This window comes from Sinohyriopsis cumingii, chromosome 2 (genome assembly GCF_028554795.1).
Source record: "Sinohyriopsis cumingii isolate HCF-2022 chromosome 2, ASM2855479v2, whole genome shotgun sequence".
NCBI classification, from domain to species: domain Eukaryota; kingdom Metazoa; phylum Mollusca; class Bivalvia; order Unionida; family Unionidae; genus Sinohyriopsis; species Sinohyriopsis cumingii.
Window position 1 is genome coordinate 123,200,617 of NC_142962.1, and position 18,697 is coordinate 123,219,313.

General features: G+C 42.3%; 1 protein-coding gene across 1 annotated transcript in view; it reads right to left on the reverse strand.

Moving 5' to 3' along the window:
* Positions 1-1,245: 1,245 nt before the first annotated feature.
* LOC149805738 (neuroglobin-like) overlaps positions 1,246-18,697 on the reverse strand; it is a 29,810-nt gene continuing 12,358 nt past the window's right edge. Inside the window, exon 3 of the mRNA XM_089936811.1 lies at positions 1,246-1,713. Within this exon, the coding sequence (XP_089792937.1) occupies positions 1,534-1,713 (180 nt within the window). The 3' untranslated portion in view covers positions 1,246-1,533. The remainder of the gene's footprint in view (positions 1,714-18,697) is intronic.

The window sequence follows — 18,697 nt, forward strand, 5'->3', positions numbered from 1 at the left end:
GATAAATTTGTTCCATAAAACGTAACGAAACAATAAACTCAGAGGTTAAGAAATTGTACGAATGACCTCGTTTCTAGCTGACCTTGTTTCATGCTATAAATCGGAACTTCTTACCATGCATTATTGAAACCTTACAAGCAAATAACACTCTTAAATTCAAAGCCCACACATACTAAGAAAATAACCATGTTGCTAATAATTAAGTTTGTACTTATTCTTAATATGTTATGATGACGCGCACACCAACGGATGGAGCGGTGATATCATTGGCTTAACTGTATTTCCCATCTTAGTGAAATATATATATATATATATATATATATATATATATATATATATATATATATATATATATATATATATATATATATATATTATATTTAGTATCAGTTTATATATATATATATATATATATATATATATATATATATTAACTAATACTAAATATAGAATATTTTTTACTTTTTATCAACCTCTGTGGCCACTGCTTACTTAGCATATTCACACGCATTTTGGTACCATTGTTTTGTTTGCACTTTGCATGTACGTATTTATCACATGATTTGCATTCTTTGACAAATGGTCAAAAGATAACCCCACGACATGTTTTTTTTCTCTGAAAGGTAAAATGATATCGACCCATTATTGTATTTAATTTTTAATCTAAAGTATATATTATATGTTACACCTTATAAAAAAATAAAGGTATGCAGATTATACAGTGTATCATTAGTTTCAATCATAAGGTCAATAAGTACACGAACAAAGTCCAGAATTAAAAAGCTTGTGTGAAATTTCATAGTTATATAAATATCGTCTAATACAGTCAGGCTCGTTTAATGCAGTGAATCCATTTTCCTTTATAATCTACAAACATAGTATGTATATGTCACAAAGTTGTACCAGGATCTTGGCTTCTCCAGACGGTGTACCTTGCAATAATGCTTAGTGGACAGACTCTTTATGTCAAAACGATTCATTGTGTACGAGGATATATTAGACTTGTAATAGTCAAGAGATCACTCAAAACTTAAAAGGGATAAACGGTTGATATTCTAAAGATGATAAACATAACACAAAAAGCTCACATATTGTTTATTCTTTTTAAATAAATGGAATTAAAGTAAACATGAGAAATACGAAAATCTCACTCTTGCTGCACTGCACCTTTAAACAGGAATTTAAAGTTTTTGACAGAATATGTTTCTCAAACTAACCCGAAAGATTTCAAACTAGAGCAACTTACTGCTCTTAAAGTACGTGTTTCTTGCATCTTTGGAAACCTCGGCCAAACATCACGTCACTTCTCTAGTAAATAACACAGCTAGCATGCTAAATTACACAATAGAGCTCACTATTGAGACGTTATGTGTTTAAATCTGCGATGTCTATAGTTGTGTAGATCGTTGTATTACCCTTCAAAAGTGAATATAAATAAATGTTCCTCAGTACTGTGAAAGCTGGCATGGCGGCAGAATTCAGGCGTAAGACCCATCTGCATGTTTAGTAAAACTTGTCTTTTCTAAACCATGTTCATGAAATTTGGGACGCATATGTAACTTCACTCTCACACTCTTTGTTCTCTACATTGAAACCGTCTATCAAAGTCTGGAGAATGAACTTGATTGTTTTCTTGTATATGTGTTCCATATTTGCTGTGTATCGATCCCCCAAAGTATCTTTCACAGCCAGAAGGAAGGGTTCTTCTATTTTCTGAAAGACAGATGCATTCAAAATTAGCCATAAGGGGATAGTTTGCTACCTGTCTCGCCAGGTATATGTTGTCCATATTACCTATCTTACCTATCTTTCTACTCAAGTATATGACATTGCATACTTTTGCATTTCTTTACTTAATACATATACTTCCGGAATTGTTTGTACTGTGTACTTCGATGTTGACCACTGTGCGTGTTCTTCAGAAAATAAATAAAAGAACGTGTCAACTACTTTTTCTAGTTCACGTCCATCCTGATCTATGCTAGCGATAGCAATAGCCGGAGTAGCTAATGGCTATACAAGGTAATTAGGATAGTATTATCCTTTTAAAACAGCGGAATATTATGAGGCTAAGGGATGATAAAAAGAGTAAATATAACATCAATATCATAAAATTTTTCATAGAGATAAATGTGACAAGATGCTTACTTATTAATAGCGCTTTCATCCTCAAGAGGATGATGTCCTCAGAACAGTCCTCAGTAGCAGCATTCGTTTATATTTCACATATAACTTTCTTTTTGCCAAGGACATTATAGTTTAGAAAACGCATGACATCTCTGAATATTTGACTGGAAATTACATTATTTTGCATTTCTGTTGAAATTGGAAGTAGTACGAGATTTGTGAAACAGACATTTATGAATTTTCTTAAACAATATTTAAGTTCTCATTTGGTATTCTTCATTCATATCACAAGGAAAGTTATTGTTTCATTAAAGTGTTCGCATTTTTAATTTAATGGTATTATATATGTATGCTCTGACTTTAGAAGCGATATGGTCGGTTTTACATGACTCAAGTCACATATCCATAGAATTTGTTTGCCACAAAGCGGATTCTTTTTGCAGTTTTTTCTTGATATATCTGTATGTTCAGGTATGTGCATTCGGTTACGTTTTGGTGACGGTTGGTATCAAAGAACGCCAAGTACTTAGGGATAGGCAGAATATTGTAAATTGTTGTAATTGTAAAATTATAGGATTATATATTTTATCAAGGGCACTAGGGCTAATACAAACTGTGCAGAATAGGTTAATAACATATAGGGTTAAATAGGTGAGTGCGAAAGGTGATACATATGTGAATAAAAAGTGCGATAAATAGATGAATAAGAAATCAGGATGATTTTGCCTTGGTGCTTACGACACAACAAAAAAATTTCGTTATTTAGTGCCATTGCAATTGGACAAAAGTACCTTGCCCAAGAATGCATCACTTTAAGCTACAAAGATTGATCCGGACTAATCGCATGTCCAGCATGGAAACCACTGAGCCCTAAAAGCCTCTGTGAATAATGCAAGGCGAAGAATAGGCGAATGGACGTTTCAAAGTAGACCAAACTGTCATATCAAATTTTAGTATCATTTTAGTTGCTAGTTTTCGGCAAAATGACTGTCGAAAAAAACTTCTCAAAGGGTGAAAATTCATTTAGTTAAAAATCAGGGACCTAAACGTTGGGTGATTAGTTCGTTACCCATGCCAAAGTCTAATTTTGCACACACTTTACATAGGTTGAACTGGGGGATTAAGACTTGAGTATCAAAAAGCTGTTTTGAATTATGCTATCAATTTCAGCTAGACATCGTAATCTGTCGCATTCAAATATATAAAGGAATGCATGTAGACATATTATCTGTATTGTCATGGTTGTTCATGAACATTGAACAAGGAAACTCAGCGGACAAAATGAAAAATACCCGTCACAGCTTTGTCTCGCGATTGTTTTCGGTTAGTCTGCATTTATCGTACTTTATGATATTTTAACTAATACCCCTTTGCCTACCTATCTTTTTGGAGAAGACATCTTGTTTTGATACATTGCAGAGTCATTTCATTTTGTGTCCGTGCCCTTTATATACTATGTCATCCAAACAATTAAATTGCTGGGTTTATGAATCAATCACCAGGTACAAAACTAAGTAAGGGCTATCATATTCATCGAGGTCCAGGTAAGTCACATATATTCAATATTCAATACACCCAGACCAGAAAGTAGAATTAGTCTTGTGAATATGTTCTATCTGTCTCATGTATATATATATATATATATATATATATATATATATATATATATATATATATATATGCAATTAGAATTGTTAAAACACATCACGTGATGCAGAAAACTAGCAGGTAATGGTTCAAAACACCATAGGTATAAAACGAATGAATTCATGCGCACTTATTTTGTGTTTCGACTACTTGTAAACACAGCTGGCCCGGCCATATAGGCAGACTAGGCAGGCACCTAGGGAACCAGGCTTCAATCGTTGCCAAATTAGATAGAAGTGATTTTTTTCTCTGGGGTGTAGGTGGGGGTTGGTGTTGGGTAAAGTCAAATTTCGCCAAGGGTGCCCAAAAAACCCCCAGACCGGTTCTGCTTGTAATGTAAATATTTTTACAAATATACAGATATATTACTAGTTTATGGCATTCATCATCGTTTGTATAATTTATTTGTAGTTATAATAACTGAACTTCATATTTTGCAGGGTTCGTTCGTCACGATGCTTGAAAATCGAGTATAATTTGAATAAAGGGCTTCTTTTCGCTACGACAGCGAGAGTAGTAAAGTGGGCCACCCTAGGGACAATGGGAATTAGCATTACAGACCCCCCTGGGCCACTCTAGGGACAATGGAAATTTAACATGGAGAAAAACGCTGGGCCACTCTAGGGACAATGGGAATTTAACATAGAGTTTGGGCTTGTCTAGGGACAAGGGAAATTAACATGAGGAATAGAGTTTGGGCTTGTCTAGGGACAAGGGGAATTGAACATGGGATTTTTTTTTTTTTTTAAAAAATTGAAAAAAGGGGTAGGCAATTGAAAAGTCATTCTCTTTTCGAGAAATATGGCTGGCCCTGAAAAGGGCCTTTGGGTTTATGTTAATGTATTCATTAACATAAAGGGCACCGCATTGGTCTTCTTCTTATCCTTAGGCTGCGTCTCACTGTTGGCCCGTAAATCAGCACTCTTTTCAGGCATCCTTGTCTTTCAACGTAGATCCTACGTATCCACAGACTGGTGTTTGTCCTGTGGACAACGGTCCACTTGGATCGGACATACATGAGCATGTCCGTCCTAAACATCATGGAAGACACAAGGGTGGATGACTCAACTGTGGTCCACATCTTGAAGCGATGAGAACAGGTGAATCAATGCAGTGAACTGCGCTTATTTATAGGTAGAGGTAGGATTGAAACGGATTGAGTTCATTCACCAATCCAAACACGCGTTACAAAATTCAGTCAGCTCGCATCCAATCCGAAGAGAACAGTTTGTGACGTCACGTGGTCTATATAGATTCGTTAGCGCTTGTGTGCAGTCAATCTATGCGACAGTGATTCAACATGACTGAAACTCAGAAAACGATCCATTGGGGTGCACCAGCAGGGGAGACTGCCCAAGGGAACCCGGACTTACTTTCAGAAGAGGTGAATTGGGATTTTGTGGATTTTCTCTCCTCGCAAGAATTTGTTTCGGAACCTTCGTTACCTTCTTCATTACCGCAAGTGGAGAATTTTAGACAGAGACAGAAAGAAGAATTGGAGAAATTTATACAACGACAAAAGGAAGCGGAACAAACTTTTCTCCTACAGCAACAGCAGCAAGAAGAAGAGGTAAGAAAAAAACAACAGCAACAACAGCAAGAAGAAGTAGCAGCAAAGAAACAAGAGGGTGAAAATCAAACGGTCACGGTATTGTTGGACATTTTAGCGGAGTTAAGAAGTCTGAAACAAATGTATCAGACTTCTTTATTACGACCGAAGAGAATACGACCTTCCCGAGCTAAACACGTCAACCCTGTGACTAAGCCTACCGTACCACCCTTAGTGATTTCAGCCCAATCATCATCAACATTACGCAGTCCAGAAGTAGGCCTTGGCCGTGGCAAAGGCTTAAGGCAGTTAAAGTTGATTGGTTAAACTCACCCCTACACCAAAATAAAAAGGCCCTTTTCAGGGCCCCCACATTTCTCGAAAAGAAATACAATTTCAATTTGCCAATAACTCAAAAAAACCCCCACTCATTTTACCCTTATAGTACGTGTCTGTGTATGAGTGCGTGAGTGTAGCTTCTTATTTTAAAATCAAAACTCAAAGACACTTACCTTGTATCATTAATTTATTCTTTTCTCCATTTTTTTACAATCCAATTCACAATTCACAACAGAACACTTTAATTAAAAGTTCATTGACTTCTTCTTTCTCCTTGTTTAGTCTCTCTGTATTTTACATTTCTTCACAGTCTTTTCCTCATTTTCTTCCCTTCTTCTTTTCTTCTCCTGTTTCTTTGCCTCTTGTAAATAGAATTGTCTTCTTTCTTCCTCTTCTTCCTCTGAAGAATCCCTCTCTTCTTCCGAAGAATCCCTCTCTTCTTCTGAAGAATCCTTCTTTTCTTCTGACCCCTCTTGTTTCTTTTTTGGGCAATCTGGAGACCAATGTTCTTTTTCTTTACAATAATAACAGGTATCTTGACTTTTGTCTTTTTTAGCCCCTGTTTTTTTTTTCTTTTTTAACGGTCTGGACACTCTGAAGACCAATGCCCTTTCTTCTGACAGATATAGCAAGTATCCTGACTTTTATCTCGAAAGGAATGAGAGTAGTCCGTAGGCTGGTCTGAAGAGAATTTTCTAATGACCCCTCGCAAAGCTCTGACGAAACGTTCGATTTGGTTAGTCTCTTCCATCGTTGTGCTCGGCTTGAGAGTGAAATGAATAGTGAAAGGACAAGACACACACTCTTTTATATACGCTGGTCTGCCATGACTATAAATTAGTCTATGGTGTTTAAACTTGAGTCATTTGACGTTTTGCACTCAAGATGAAACGATCCTATTCATTCGAGAAGAAAGAAGAAGAAGAAGAAAGTAAGAGGCAGAAACGTGATCTATCGCCTCGTACCAGGGCTGAAATCTTGGCACAAATTCATGCCAGTGATTTTGAAGAGGACATGAGTGAACCAGAATTTGAAACCTCTAAACCAAGTTCACCACCCTTAGTCAACCCTGAAAAATACTATTCCATTCGAGAGACGAAAAAGCGCTCCTCTAGAAAATTTAGAACCACGGCTTACACCTACACGGTGAAGTTTAAAGATTTCAAGGCCGACGTACCATTGGAGAAAGCAGAAGGGTTTATCACCGAGATGTGGGATTCTTTGCTCACCGCACTCAAGCGACAATGTCAACCCAAAGAAGACGATCGCTTGACACTATCCATAGATCACGACGGTTTGAAATCCCCTGTTTGGATCGAGTTTTGCAGACCCGCAGAACTAACCCCTTCCAAAGTCATGGACAAGATTCAACACGTACAACAATCTAATGACCAGTTTGACATCACCGATGGTAAAGCCACACTAAAAATGGCCCACGTCTCTCCTCCTCAAGGGACTGGACGCAAAAAGATGTTATTGGTGGACGACCTTCGCAACACCAAAACAAGTCTCGTCCGAATTAACAACCCTCAAGACCAGATGTGTTTAGCCGAGCCATCGTGGTGGGACGAACCTATGCCAACAAGAACGACACGGTAGAATGGAAAAGAACCTGGGAGAACATTCGAAAATCGAACCGAACGAAACAACGAAACGAAGCAGAACTCCTGTTGCAACAAGCTGGCCTGTCCAAAGACACACCCTGTGGCATTCCTGAGATGCAAAAATTGCAAGATGCCCTAGCTCCACGCTACACCTTGAAAGTTCACCCTCAAGAAGTGCGTGGGCCTCTGTTGTTTCGAGGCCAAGATTTTAAGGATGGAAAATACATTCATGTCTATTATCACGATGACCATTTCGATACCATTACCAGTATCACCGGATTCCTGGGATACAGATATTACTGTGAGAAATGTGATCGTGGTTATAATAATCGAGAGCAACACAAGCATTGTGGAATGAAATGCCCAGGATGTTTGGCCTCTCCACCCTGTCTGAGCGAAGGACCAGTGCCTTGTTCAACTTGTCTGCGCACGTTTGTGAGTCCTACCTGTTACCAACAGCATTTGAAAACACAAGGTTCACAGAAGAAATGTGCTTGTCAACTCCTGAGGTTGTGCCCTACGTGTGGACAAGGCATACTTACCAATAATGCCAAGGCACACGTATGTCGAGGAAAGAAAAAATGTCACATTTGTCACCACATCGTGGACTTGGAACACCAATGCTACGTGCAAAAATACCAACCCCCACCAGAGAAAGAGGACGGTCACAAGAAGAAAGACAATTTCATCTTTTTCGATTTCGAATGCATGCAAGAGACCGGCATTCACATTCCTAATTTTTGCGTGGCTCATCGAGCGTACGAGAAGTGCATTCAAGAACCTATCTTCAGTCATTGTCCTCACTGCAGCAAGATTCCGGGAGGGCTTGAAAAAATCTTTCGGGGACCGAACACGTTAGCCGATTTTGCCCAATGGGTCTTAGACCCCATCGACAAGACGTGGAGCCAAGAGGACATCGAACTTTACGGAGATTGTCATTGTCATGCCACGGTGATGGCTCACAATTTCTCCGGATACGATGGACAGTTTCCTCTCAGATACTATACGGAACAAGGCACCGAGCGTCCTAAAGTGACTTTGAACGGAGCCAAAATCATTTTCATGCAAGTGGGACAAGTGCAGTTTAAAGATTCGATGAGCTATTTGGCCATGCCTTTGAGTCGAATGCCTAAAACGTTTGGAATGACAGAAATGGCTAAAGGGTACTTTCCACACTTTTTCAATACGGAAGCCAATCAACACGCCGTTCTACCCCATTTGCCTGAGGCTCACTATTACGTCCCCGACAACATGCGTACCGAACAACGAGAAGCTTTCTACGCTTGGTACCAGGCTCACGCCTCGGACCCTTTCGACTTTCAGGAAGAAATGCTAAAGTATTGTCGTTCCGACGTGGACATTTTACGACGTTGCTGTGGAAAATTTCGAGAACTGTTCATGGAACACAGAGGGGTCGATCCTTTGAAAGAAGCTTGCACCATTGCCAAAGCGTGTTCCTTAGTGTACCGCCAACGATTCATGCCTGAAAACACCGTGGCTGTCATCAGCCCTCAAACGACCCACTATGTCAAACGTCAATACTCGGTCAAAGCCCTACGCTGGTTACATTACTTGTGCGACAAGGAAGACAAATGGATTCAGCATGACCGCAACGGAGGGGGTGAAAAGACCATCGGAACGTATTCGGTCGATGGCTGGGACTTAGAAAACCCCAAGATCGTGTACGAGTTTAACGGCTGCTTATTTCACGGATGTCCCGTCTGTTACCCTGACCATAGCACTAAAAATCAGCTTTTACAATGAACCATGGAAGACTTGTACCAGGACACTTGTCAGCGGCGCCTAAAGTTAGAAAAGATAGGATACCAAGTGGTGGAAATGTGGGAACACGAGTACGATCACCGTATGAAAACCGATCCCGAGTTTAAACGCCTCGTGGAAAGTTACCAGTTCATGGACCCGCTGAACCCGAGGGATAGTTTGTACGGAGGAAGGACCAATGCCACCTGTTTGCTGTACCAAGCCGACGAAGAGAAAGGAGAAGAAATCAAATACTTGGACGTGTGTTCGCTGTATCCCTACGTGTGCAAATATTGTCGCTTTCCTGTAGGGCACCCGCAATTGCTGACGGAACACATCGACCTGGTCAACATTCGACAATACGAAGGCTTGATCAAGTGCAAAGTTTTGCCTCCCACGAACCTATACCATCCCGTCTTACCTCACCATTGTCAAGGCAAACTGATGTTTCCCTTGTGCCGTACTTGTGCCGAAACGTGCAACCAAGATCAGCCTTGTCAGCACACCCAGGAAGAACGTGCCTTGACGGGAACCTGGGTCAGCGTAGAATTGTTCAAAGCTATGGACATGGGATACCAACTGTTAGAAGTGTACGAAATTTGCCACTTTCCCAAGACACAACAATACCACAAGGGTGACCCTACTCAGAAAGACATTTTCGCAGACTACGTGGATGCCTTTTTGAAACTGAAGCAAGAAGCCAGCGGCTATCCTTCCTGGTGTCACACTCCCGAAGACCAAATAAAATTCAAAGAGAAATACTATGAACAAGAAGGCATCACTTTAGACCACATCGAGAAAAACGAAGGCAGGAGATCGTTTGCCAAAGTGATGTTAAATTGCTTGTGGGGTAAAATGGCACAACGAACGTGTTTACCCAAGACGGAATATTTGACAGAACCTTCCCGCTACTTTCAGATGATTCACGACAAAACCAAATACATGAAACACGTGGACGTATTTCGAGAGGATTTGATCTTGGTCAATTAGGAAGAAGATCTGGACTTTGTACAAGACGACCCTTTTGGAAATGTCATCATTGCGGCTTACGTGACAGCCCATGCTCGCTTAAAATTGTACGAAGCTTTAGAACTGTTAGAAGAACGCGTCCTGTACTTTGACACGGACAGTTGCATTTACATCCATCACCCGATTCAACATCACCCTAACATCGAAGGAGACCGTTTAGGACCCTGGACAGACGAGCATCCCGACGACAAGATTCTAAGTTTCGTCAGTGGCGGTCCCAAAAATTATGGCTACGAATACCGGGACAAACAAGGAGAAGTGCACACGGAGTGCAAAGTGAAAGGACTGACTCTGAATCATCGTACCAGTCGTTTAGTCAACTTTGGGGTATTGAAAGAAGCCTTACAATCGGGAGAGGATGGAAACTTTAAAGTGACCATTCACCAACCGAACAAGATTGTACGTTTACCCACTCACCACATCGTCAGTCGGCCCTTGGAAAAAGTCTATCAAATCGTGTACCAGAAGCGAGTGCGACTTCCCAATCATTTCACCTTACCGTATGGACACGTCGGTATTGGTCTGTATATAAAAAGGAACCCTAGGCAAGATCGATAGTTCATTGTGACTACCAAGACCAAGCGAACAAGATGAATACTTTCAGAGAAACACAGAACAAGTTGTTTAGGAAGGCACAATTCAAGTGTGAGGCTTCGGAAGTGGAATGCTATTGTGAGCCTTGCGATTGGTACGATGCTGTACGTTGTGACCTTAGTGATGCCGTAAAGCATCATGGGAACTTTAGTGTCCCTACCCCTATCATGGAAAGTGATGCTGTGCGTGTCAAACCTGAGGGATGCGAAAGTGATGCCGCTCGTCCTCTTGGACATTTTACTGGGTTTCGTTTTAAAGGGGAATGTTCACCTTCACGTCTACCCCCCTACGGATGTCATCCAGCCCTGAGCAAACTCCTACCCATGTCACTCAACCCTCATCGAAACGAACCTGTGAAAGACGAATATTCGTTCCCTGTGCGTTTGTCGGAATACTGCGACTTTGAAAATCGGCTTCAATCGTTCAAAGGAAAATGGCCTAAGTATCTGGGAGGACCGACCCCCGAAGAATTAGCCAGAGCCGGATTTTTCTACTTGGGCGAAGGAGATAAAGTCAAGTGCTTCAGTTGCGGTGTGTCACTTCACCACTGGGAACCGCAAGATTCGGCCTACGTAGAACATGCTCGATGGTCACCGAATTGTCATTACTTACCCTTAGTGGGACCGAGACATTGAAGTAACTTACCAAGTCGTTGACGAAGAAGAAACCAGATTGGTTAGGAGTCAAATGTTGGACATCACCGAGACCAGTATTTAAACTTCATTTCAAAAACGATATTGAATCATTACCTAAAGAACTGCAAGAGAAGATTTACAAGGAAGTTTGGCAGGGACTTGCCAGAGTGAAATCTCAGTGGGTCACTGTAGAACTTTTGTGTCGAGAAATTCATAAGAGGAAAGTGAAAAAAGTCAACCAGTGTGTTAGATTTCTTTGGGTCAAGGGTGCATTCATCCTATTATATCGCTTTAGACCGTTTACACCAAAAGAGTTCAGTGACATTCTTGGACGTTACCCTGCATGGCAGTGGTCAGAAATTACTCACTATGTGGATTACTTTTGCTCTAGGAGAAGATTGTGAATTGTACGGACTGACCTATTCATGAATACTTTACAAGAGAACATTCGTGCTTTGCCTGTGGAATTGAGAGAATGCATTTACCGAGAGCTGGTCAAAATACAAGTGAAACGTAAAGAACAGTTGCATCCATTACGTCACCAGATCTTTAACCACTGGTACCTGAATGGTATAAGAGGACTGATTCGTCAGAAATTTTTTCAGTGGCCAGACCTTGTTGAACACTTTCAGTTTGTGAATGATGATGAACCAGACGTTCGTAATTTTGGATACTTCGAGATTCACTTACTGCAACGTATTGAGGAAGACGAGTTAAAGGATTACCAACATTTGTTACATGGAATCTGCTTAGAAAAAGACGAAACATCTAGACAAACTCTGACGTTTCAGTTACAGTATGTAACATTTAAATTCCCTACTGGAGAACGAACATGTCTAGTTAGAAATTACCTTTATTGCTTCCGAAACAAAGAGACTATAAAATCAAGTTGCCATGCCACGGATTATGTCACATATTATTGAACAGATTCCGTGGAAGGAACTCAATGACCATATTCAAACAGTGGATCATTACCATCGATTATTACAAGAACTGTATCCATTCAATTTGGGACGACAAGTGGTGTGTGTCTTAGTGACTTGTTTTCTGGGATTTCGTTTACCAGCCGATTCTTTGTGGACTCTTTACGATCAGTACTTACCACCTCAATGGCCTTAAATGGTCACGAAAAACTCCTTTTGCTCAAAGCCTTGCGTTTTCATCTGGATACTTCTCGACCTCAACAGGAAACAAAGATTCGTCAACTTTTCGCTACCCAAGACGTGTATGACGATGTGTGTGTAGCTTGTGACTTACATCCCCATTGGACAGATGTCCGTGCCTGGAAAGAATGGGGTTTTGAGGCTTGGACCCAAGAAGTGGCCCAGTATGCACGAGAGTTGTTCAAGGAAAAAAGTTACTTTTCAACCCGTGTTAGTGACGGTGCCAAAAGAACCCGTCACCCAGGACGGGACTGTCGTGGACAGGCCTGAAAGACCCTTTTGGGAGGACACTTGTGTGACCTTACCCCCTACTATAGAACTGGTTAGAACATTACCCAAAACATGTTGTTGTACAGACACTTGTTTTTATTCCACGTTAATGGTTATCATGTGCCTTTTATTCTTGTACTTAAGCCTTTGGCTTTTATGTATTTTTGTCTTTCGTATTCATGTTTGAAAAAAAAAATTCAATAAACGTGTTCTGAAAAAGTATATAAACTCTTGTCTTGTTTGTTTTTCGTGTCACAAGTGACATTTCTCACACAATGGCTACCTCTGCTGTCTCTGCTCCCTCTTCCTCTACTGTCAAAGTCATCGACGAACACTCGTGCCAGTTGGGAGGCTTTGTATCTTCGCCATCCCTTTAACATGCTCATTGCTGGACCTAGCGGTTCAGGCAAAACCGAATTCGTCAAACGTTTGATCGAACATAAACATCATTTGATCGATCGGCCACCTCAACGGATCGTGTGGTGTTACAAAGAGTGGCAATCGGCGTACAACCTCTTGCGAGAAAGTCAAGGCGATTCCATCGTGTTTGTGGAAGGCATTCCTAAAGAAGACGACAGCATCGTCTCTGACTCCCGTCAAATCCATTTGGTCATTTTCGACGACATGTTAGGAGAAGACGAAGAAGAAATTAAACTGTGGTTCACGCGCAAAGGGCATCACCGTAATGCCAGTGTCGTTTACATCACCCAAAATTTGTTTCAACAAAGTAAAGCCCATCGCACCATCAGTCTCAATGCGCATTACGTGGTCTTGTTTAAAAGCCCTCGAGATAAATCGCAAGTGCAAGTCTTAGCCAAACAGTTAGGAACGCCTTGGCTGACTCAGGCGTACGACGATGCCACTCAAACGCCACACGCCTATTTACTCGTCGATTTGAAACCTACGACTCTCGAGGATTTGCGATTTCGTACCCACTTGTTTCACCACTGGTGCCAAGACGGAGGGCCTGTCCTGTACACGTCTCCGTCCTCGACTTCATTTCACTCCCCATAAAAAAAATCTATATAAACCTCAGACCCTTTTTCGTCTGTCTCACACAGTGTGAACATGACGTCCCTTCAGTCGCATCTTCCCGTCAAATTGATTCGTACCTTGTATGGCATCAGTCGAGAAAAAAATCCACAAACACGAGCTCGTGTCTTAGAAGCTAGTCTCAAAGAAGTCTTACGATGGTTCACGGTGACGGCACGTCAATTACTCCAAGGAATCATTCAGATTCCTCATCAAACCAAACGCTTTTTCGATCGAAACAAAGTCGCTTTGGTCCAACTGGCCGATCCCCGCATCGACACTCAAACCAAAAAACAAATCATTTTGAAACCTGGAGGGAGCGGTACTCTAGGAGGGGTCATCATTCGCTCTCTCTTGAGATGGGATCCTAATGCCCCCAAAGTTATACCCAAGAAAAAAGTCCAACGAAGCCCCAAGAAGAAAAAGAAACAGACCAGGTCCCCAAGGAGAACTTCTCCAGTGGCAGGACCCTCCTCTGACCAGACACCACCCCGGAAAAAGAATAGAAGCCCCCAGAAAAAGAAACAGAGAAAAAGTCCCCAGAAAAAGAAAAGTACACAGAAGAAAACTAATCGCAAGAGAGGCACTTCGGCCAGGACGCAACCTTACACTCGCAAACCACTATCTGCCACGGCAGTGACTGCGTCTCCGGCTGACTCACGTTTGTCCACTTCTCCGTTGATGACACCAGGAACTGAAGAGTACTTGGAGACGTTGATCACACCAAGAACTTCTCCGTTGATGACCCCCAAAAGAACTTCCCCAGTGGCAGGACCCTCCAATTTAGTGGCAGTGGCTGCTGCTCACAAAGTACCTTCTCCCAAAATCAAAGTCCATGAAAGATCGGGCATGTTACAAAGTTTACTAGATTTGTCCAAGCAAGAACTGGCTCGATTTAGTCCGTTGCGTACCCCTGCACGACGTGTCATGCCTGTCCTCAAACTGATACGACGTAAAGACAATCAGTGGCGACGCGTTCCAGTATAAAAAAGGCCTGTGACCAAGTAGGGTATCAGTGTTTTTTGGTGCTCCTGAAGACTCAAAGATGTCACCCTCCAGAAAACCCCAAGGAAAGAAAAGGAAAGGACTACCACCACGTTTAGCCAAACATGGGGACATGTTATCTGTCCTGTCCAAAGCTTCTCCACCCCTACGAAAAAAACTCATTCAAACGGCCTCCAAAGAGGTCATCGATACCGTGTGCGAATGTTGTTTGAACGTTTTGAAAGGCACGATCCCTTTGTCCAAACACCAGAAACAATGCTTAGGCAAACATCATCACGTTCTTCGCCAAATGGTTCAAAAGAAAATTCCCATTCGTCAAAAGAAGAAGATGTTGGTCCAACGTGGAGGCATTTTACCCCTCTTGTTAGGTCCCTTACTGAAAGGAGTCTTGGGAACCATGTTGGGAGGACTGGTGGGAGCAAGATAAAAAGGCCCTCGGAAGTCCCAAGATCTCAGAATCGACCGCTGACAACCCCATGGAAGGACGAAAACTAGCTTTAGTGCCTTACAAACGATGGATGGAATACCATCGGTGGCAAGAACAACGCACCCCGCATTTACCTGCCAATCCCAATTTGAGCGAGATGTCCCAGTTACAACACGAATTGCAGTCCTTGATGGATCGCCAAGATTTGTCCGAAACAGAAAAATCACAAAAGTACGGTCAACTCTTGCAACGACTGCAACTCTTTCACCAGAAAGCTTTAGACGAAACATCTCTACCCACTCTGAAAGATTTTAAGACCTTGATGAAAAGTCCAGCACCATCACCAGTACCAGTACCAGTACCAGTACCACCAGTACCAGTGACCAAGACAGAAAAAGGAGAAGAAGAAGAAGGGTTTCAAACTCCACCAGAAAAAGTACGCAAGTTAACAACACCACCTACCTCCAGAATTGGATGGATTAAAAAGATGATGGCCACCCCTTCTTCATCACAAGAGAAAAAGAAAGTGAAGAAAGAAGTGAAACAAGAACCGATATCCCCCGCTCAGACATCCTCCTCTTCAACACCTATTGCCGGTCGCACACGCAAAGCATTGCAATCCAAGAAAATACCCCAAGAGAAAAAGAGTAGCATCCTCCAAGAGTGGGTGCCTTATTAACACACCAACCAACACAAAAAAAATGGAAAAAGTCTTAGCCAGCATTTACTACGATCCCTCGCATCCTGCAGGTTACGCAGGAGTTCAAAAATTGTATCGTGCTGCCAAAACGCGACTGAAAAGTCTCCGTTTACCTCAAGTGCAACGATGGTTACAAGAATAAGCTACCTACACTTTACACAAACCCATTCGACGCAAGTTTGCCAGAAGTCGCACCCGAGTGGAAGGCATCGATCATCAATGGCAAGCCGATTTAGCCGATGTCTCTCATTTGGCCAGCTACAATCGTGGCTACAAATATTTGTTTTGTGTCATCGACGTCTTTTCCAAATTTGCCTGGGTCGTGCCCTTGACTTCCAAATCCAGCAGCGAGTTAGTGCGAGCCCTGCAACGAGTGTTGAAACAAAGCGGTCGTCACCCTCTTCGATGGCAAACGGACAAAGGCACCGAATTTCTGAACCAAGCTTTGCAAAAAGAATTAAAGAAACGTGACATTCATTTTTTTACCACCGAGAATCCCGAAACCAAAGCCAGCATCGTGGAACGTTTTCAACGCACTTTGAAAGAACGCATGTGGAAATATTTTACGCATCACCACACTCTGAAGTACATCGACATCTTACCGCACCTGGTGCAAGCGTACAACCAATCTTACCATCGAAGCATCGGACGTGCCCCGCAAGACGTGACTCCCGACAACGAAGTGCTGGTGTTTGAGCGTCTGTTTGGTACGTCCCCGACGAGGGCTGTCCCCAAGAAAAGTGGAATGTTGGCCGTAGGAGATTGGGTGCGCATTGGCAAAACCAAACGCACTTTCGACAAAGGTTACTTACCAAACTGGACGACCGAATTGTTTCGCGTCACTGGACGAGTGCATGGCCGTCATCCTGCCGTCTATAAATTGGAAGACATGAACGGAGAAGTGCTCAAAGGAACGTTTTATTTGCCCGAGTTACAACGTGTCACCAAACAAGAAGACGACGTGTACGACATCGAAAGCATTCTCGAACGCAGAACCCGTAAAGTGGGCAAACGACGTGTCAAAGAAGTCAAAGTACGTTGGAAAGGATATCCACCCAGTTTCGATTCTTGGATCGACGCTTCGCAAGTCATCGACTATAAAAAGAAGTGACCATCATGCCCTTTCACACAGCAGACGCAGCTACGTCGACCACTCCTTCTTCACCCAGTTCTTCTGTGCAAGATTTACAAAAACAACCCTTGTGGGTGTGGTGTGGAGAACGTGTGCCTAAAACGCAAATCGTCTTTTTCTGCCAAATCTTCGTGGTGTATTGTGTCATCGGGGCAGCCATTGCGAATTTGAGTTTGCAACAAGGAGACAAACAATTGTGGACCATTTTATTGAGCAGTTGCATCGGTTACCTGCTTCCTAATCCCTCCCTGATATTCTCTTCCAACGGGAACCTTGTGTCCAGTGCCAGTGCCAGTCACCACTCCAACCACAATCAGAACCCCATTTTAGACGGAGACACACCTCTGACGTCCAGTAACCCCTCGGACAGCCACAGAACTCTGGAATTATGAGTCACCAAAACCAATTTTACTTAACCTTACCCAGTGACAGTTCCATGGAGGTGTTTCCCAACAACACGTTGTGCTGTTACACGGCCAAATTACCTCAGGCCATCCCCTTAGATCACGAAGCCCATTGGGAAGTGGCTTTAGTAGAAATCATTCACCCGACCCAAGTCCTCAATATCCTTCCCTATCAAAATTTTTTTGATGTGGAAGTTCATGACGAACAATTGCAACAGTGGATGGATAGCAATGTCAAATATGACAAGAAAACCCGTACGCAAAAGTACACCACCTATCACTTGTTCATTCCCCCAGGCTATTATTTTAGTGGTCAACATTTGGTCAGCACCATAGCCTCCAGGTTTAATGTCGTGTTTCTGAAAGCTTTGGAGCATGTCAACAAAAGTGTCAGCATGGAGTACCACAAAGTAGCTCGTCGCTTCTCGATGAAATTTGAACGGAGTAAAATCATGTCCATTTTGTTTTGTCCTGAATTGTTTGACATGTTGGGCGGAGACATGGACATGAGAATGGCCATGATGAAGAAAAACGAATTACCCATCGTTTACGACAACGAGTCTTTTAGCAAGTTACTTCGTACCCCGGTAGAACTGAACCAAGGACTGAATTTGATGTTTGTGTACTCCGATGTGGTGGAGTACAACGTGGTGGGACACACCTCCGTGCCGTTACTGCGTGTCATTCCTTTCAAAGTGGATTCTGCCACGAACGCTGACGAGGAAGGTGGAAACACTTACCACGTTCACCGCGAATTTGTCCATCCTCACTGTTTGCCTGTCAGTAAGTCTTATTTGGACACGGTCAACATTGCTATAAAAGGAGATCTGGGACAAAATATTCCATTCACCAAAGGAAAAGTCACGGTGAAACTCCATTTTCGAAAACGGTTCTCTCACGATTCGTAAGTCATGTATCCAGTGTACCGAGGGGTTGCTCGACAGCGAGGACACGGTTTAGGAGACATGTTAAAATCGGCCTTTCGTTCGGTGGCCCCGGTGTTGAAACCGATGGTGACACGCGGATTGCACGCCTTGAAAGATGCGGCACAGACGCAAGGCAAAGAATTTCTCCAAAATGTCATCATCGACAAACAAAACGCTAAAGAAGCCTTCATGAGGGCAGGCAAAAATGTCTTGCTGCAAACGGGCAAAGACATTTTGGGTCGCCGAGAAACACCTATAAATGCCCTGCACGCTACCGAGTCAGGTATTCAGCAAGGACAAGGCAGAAAGAGACGACGAAGAAAACACCCTTTCACCAGACTTCAAGCTAGAAA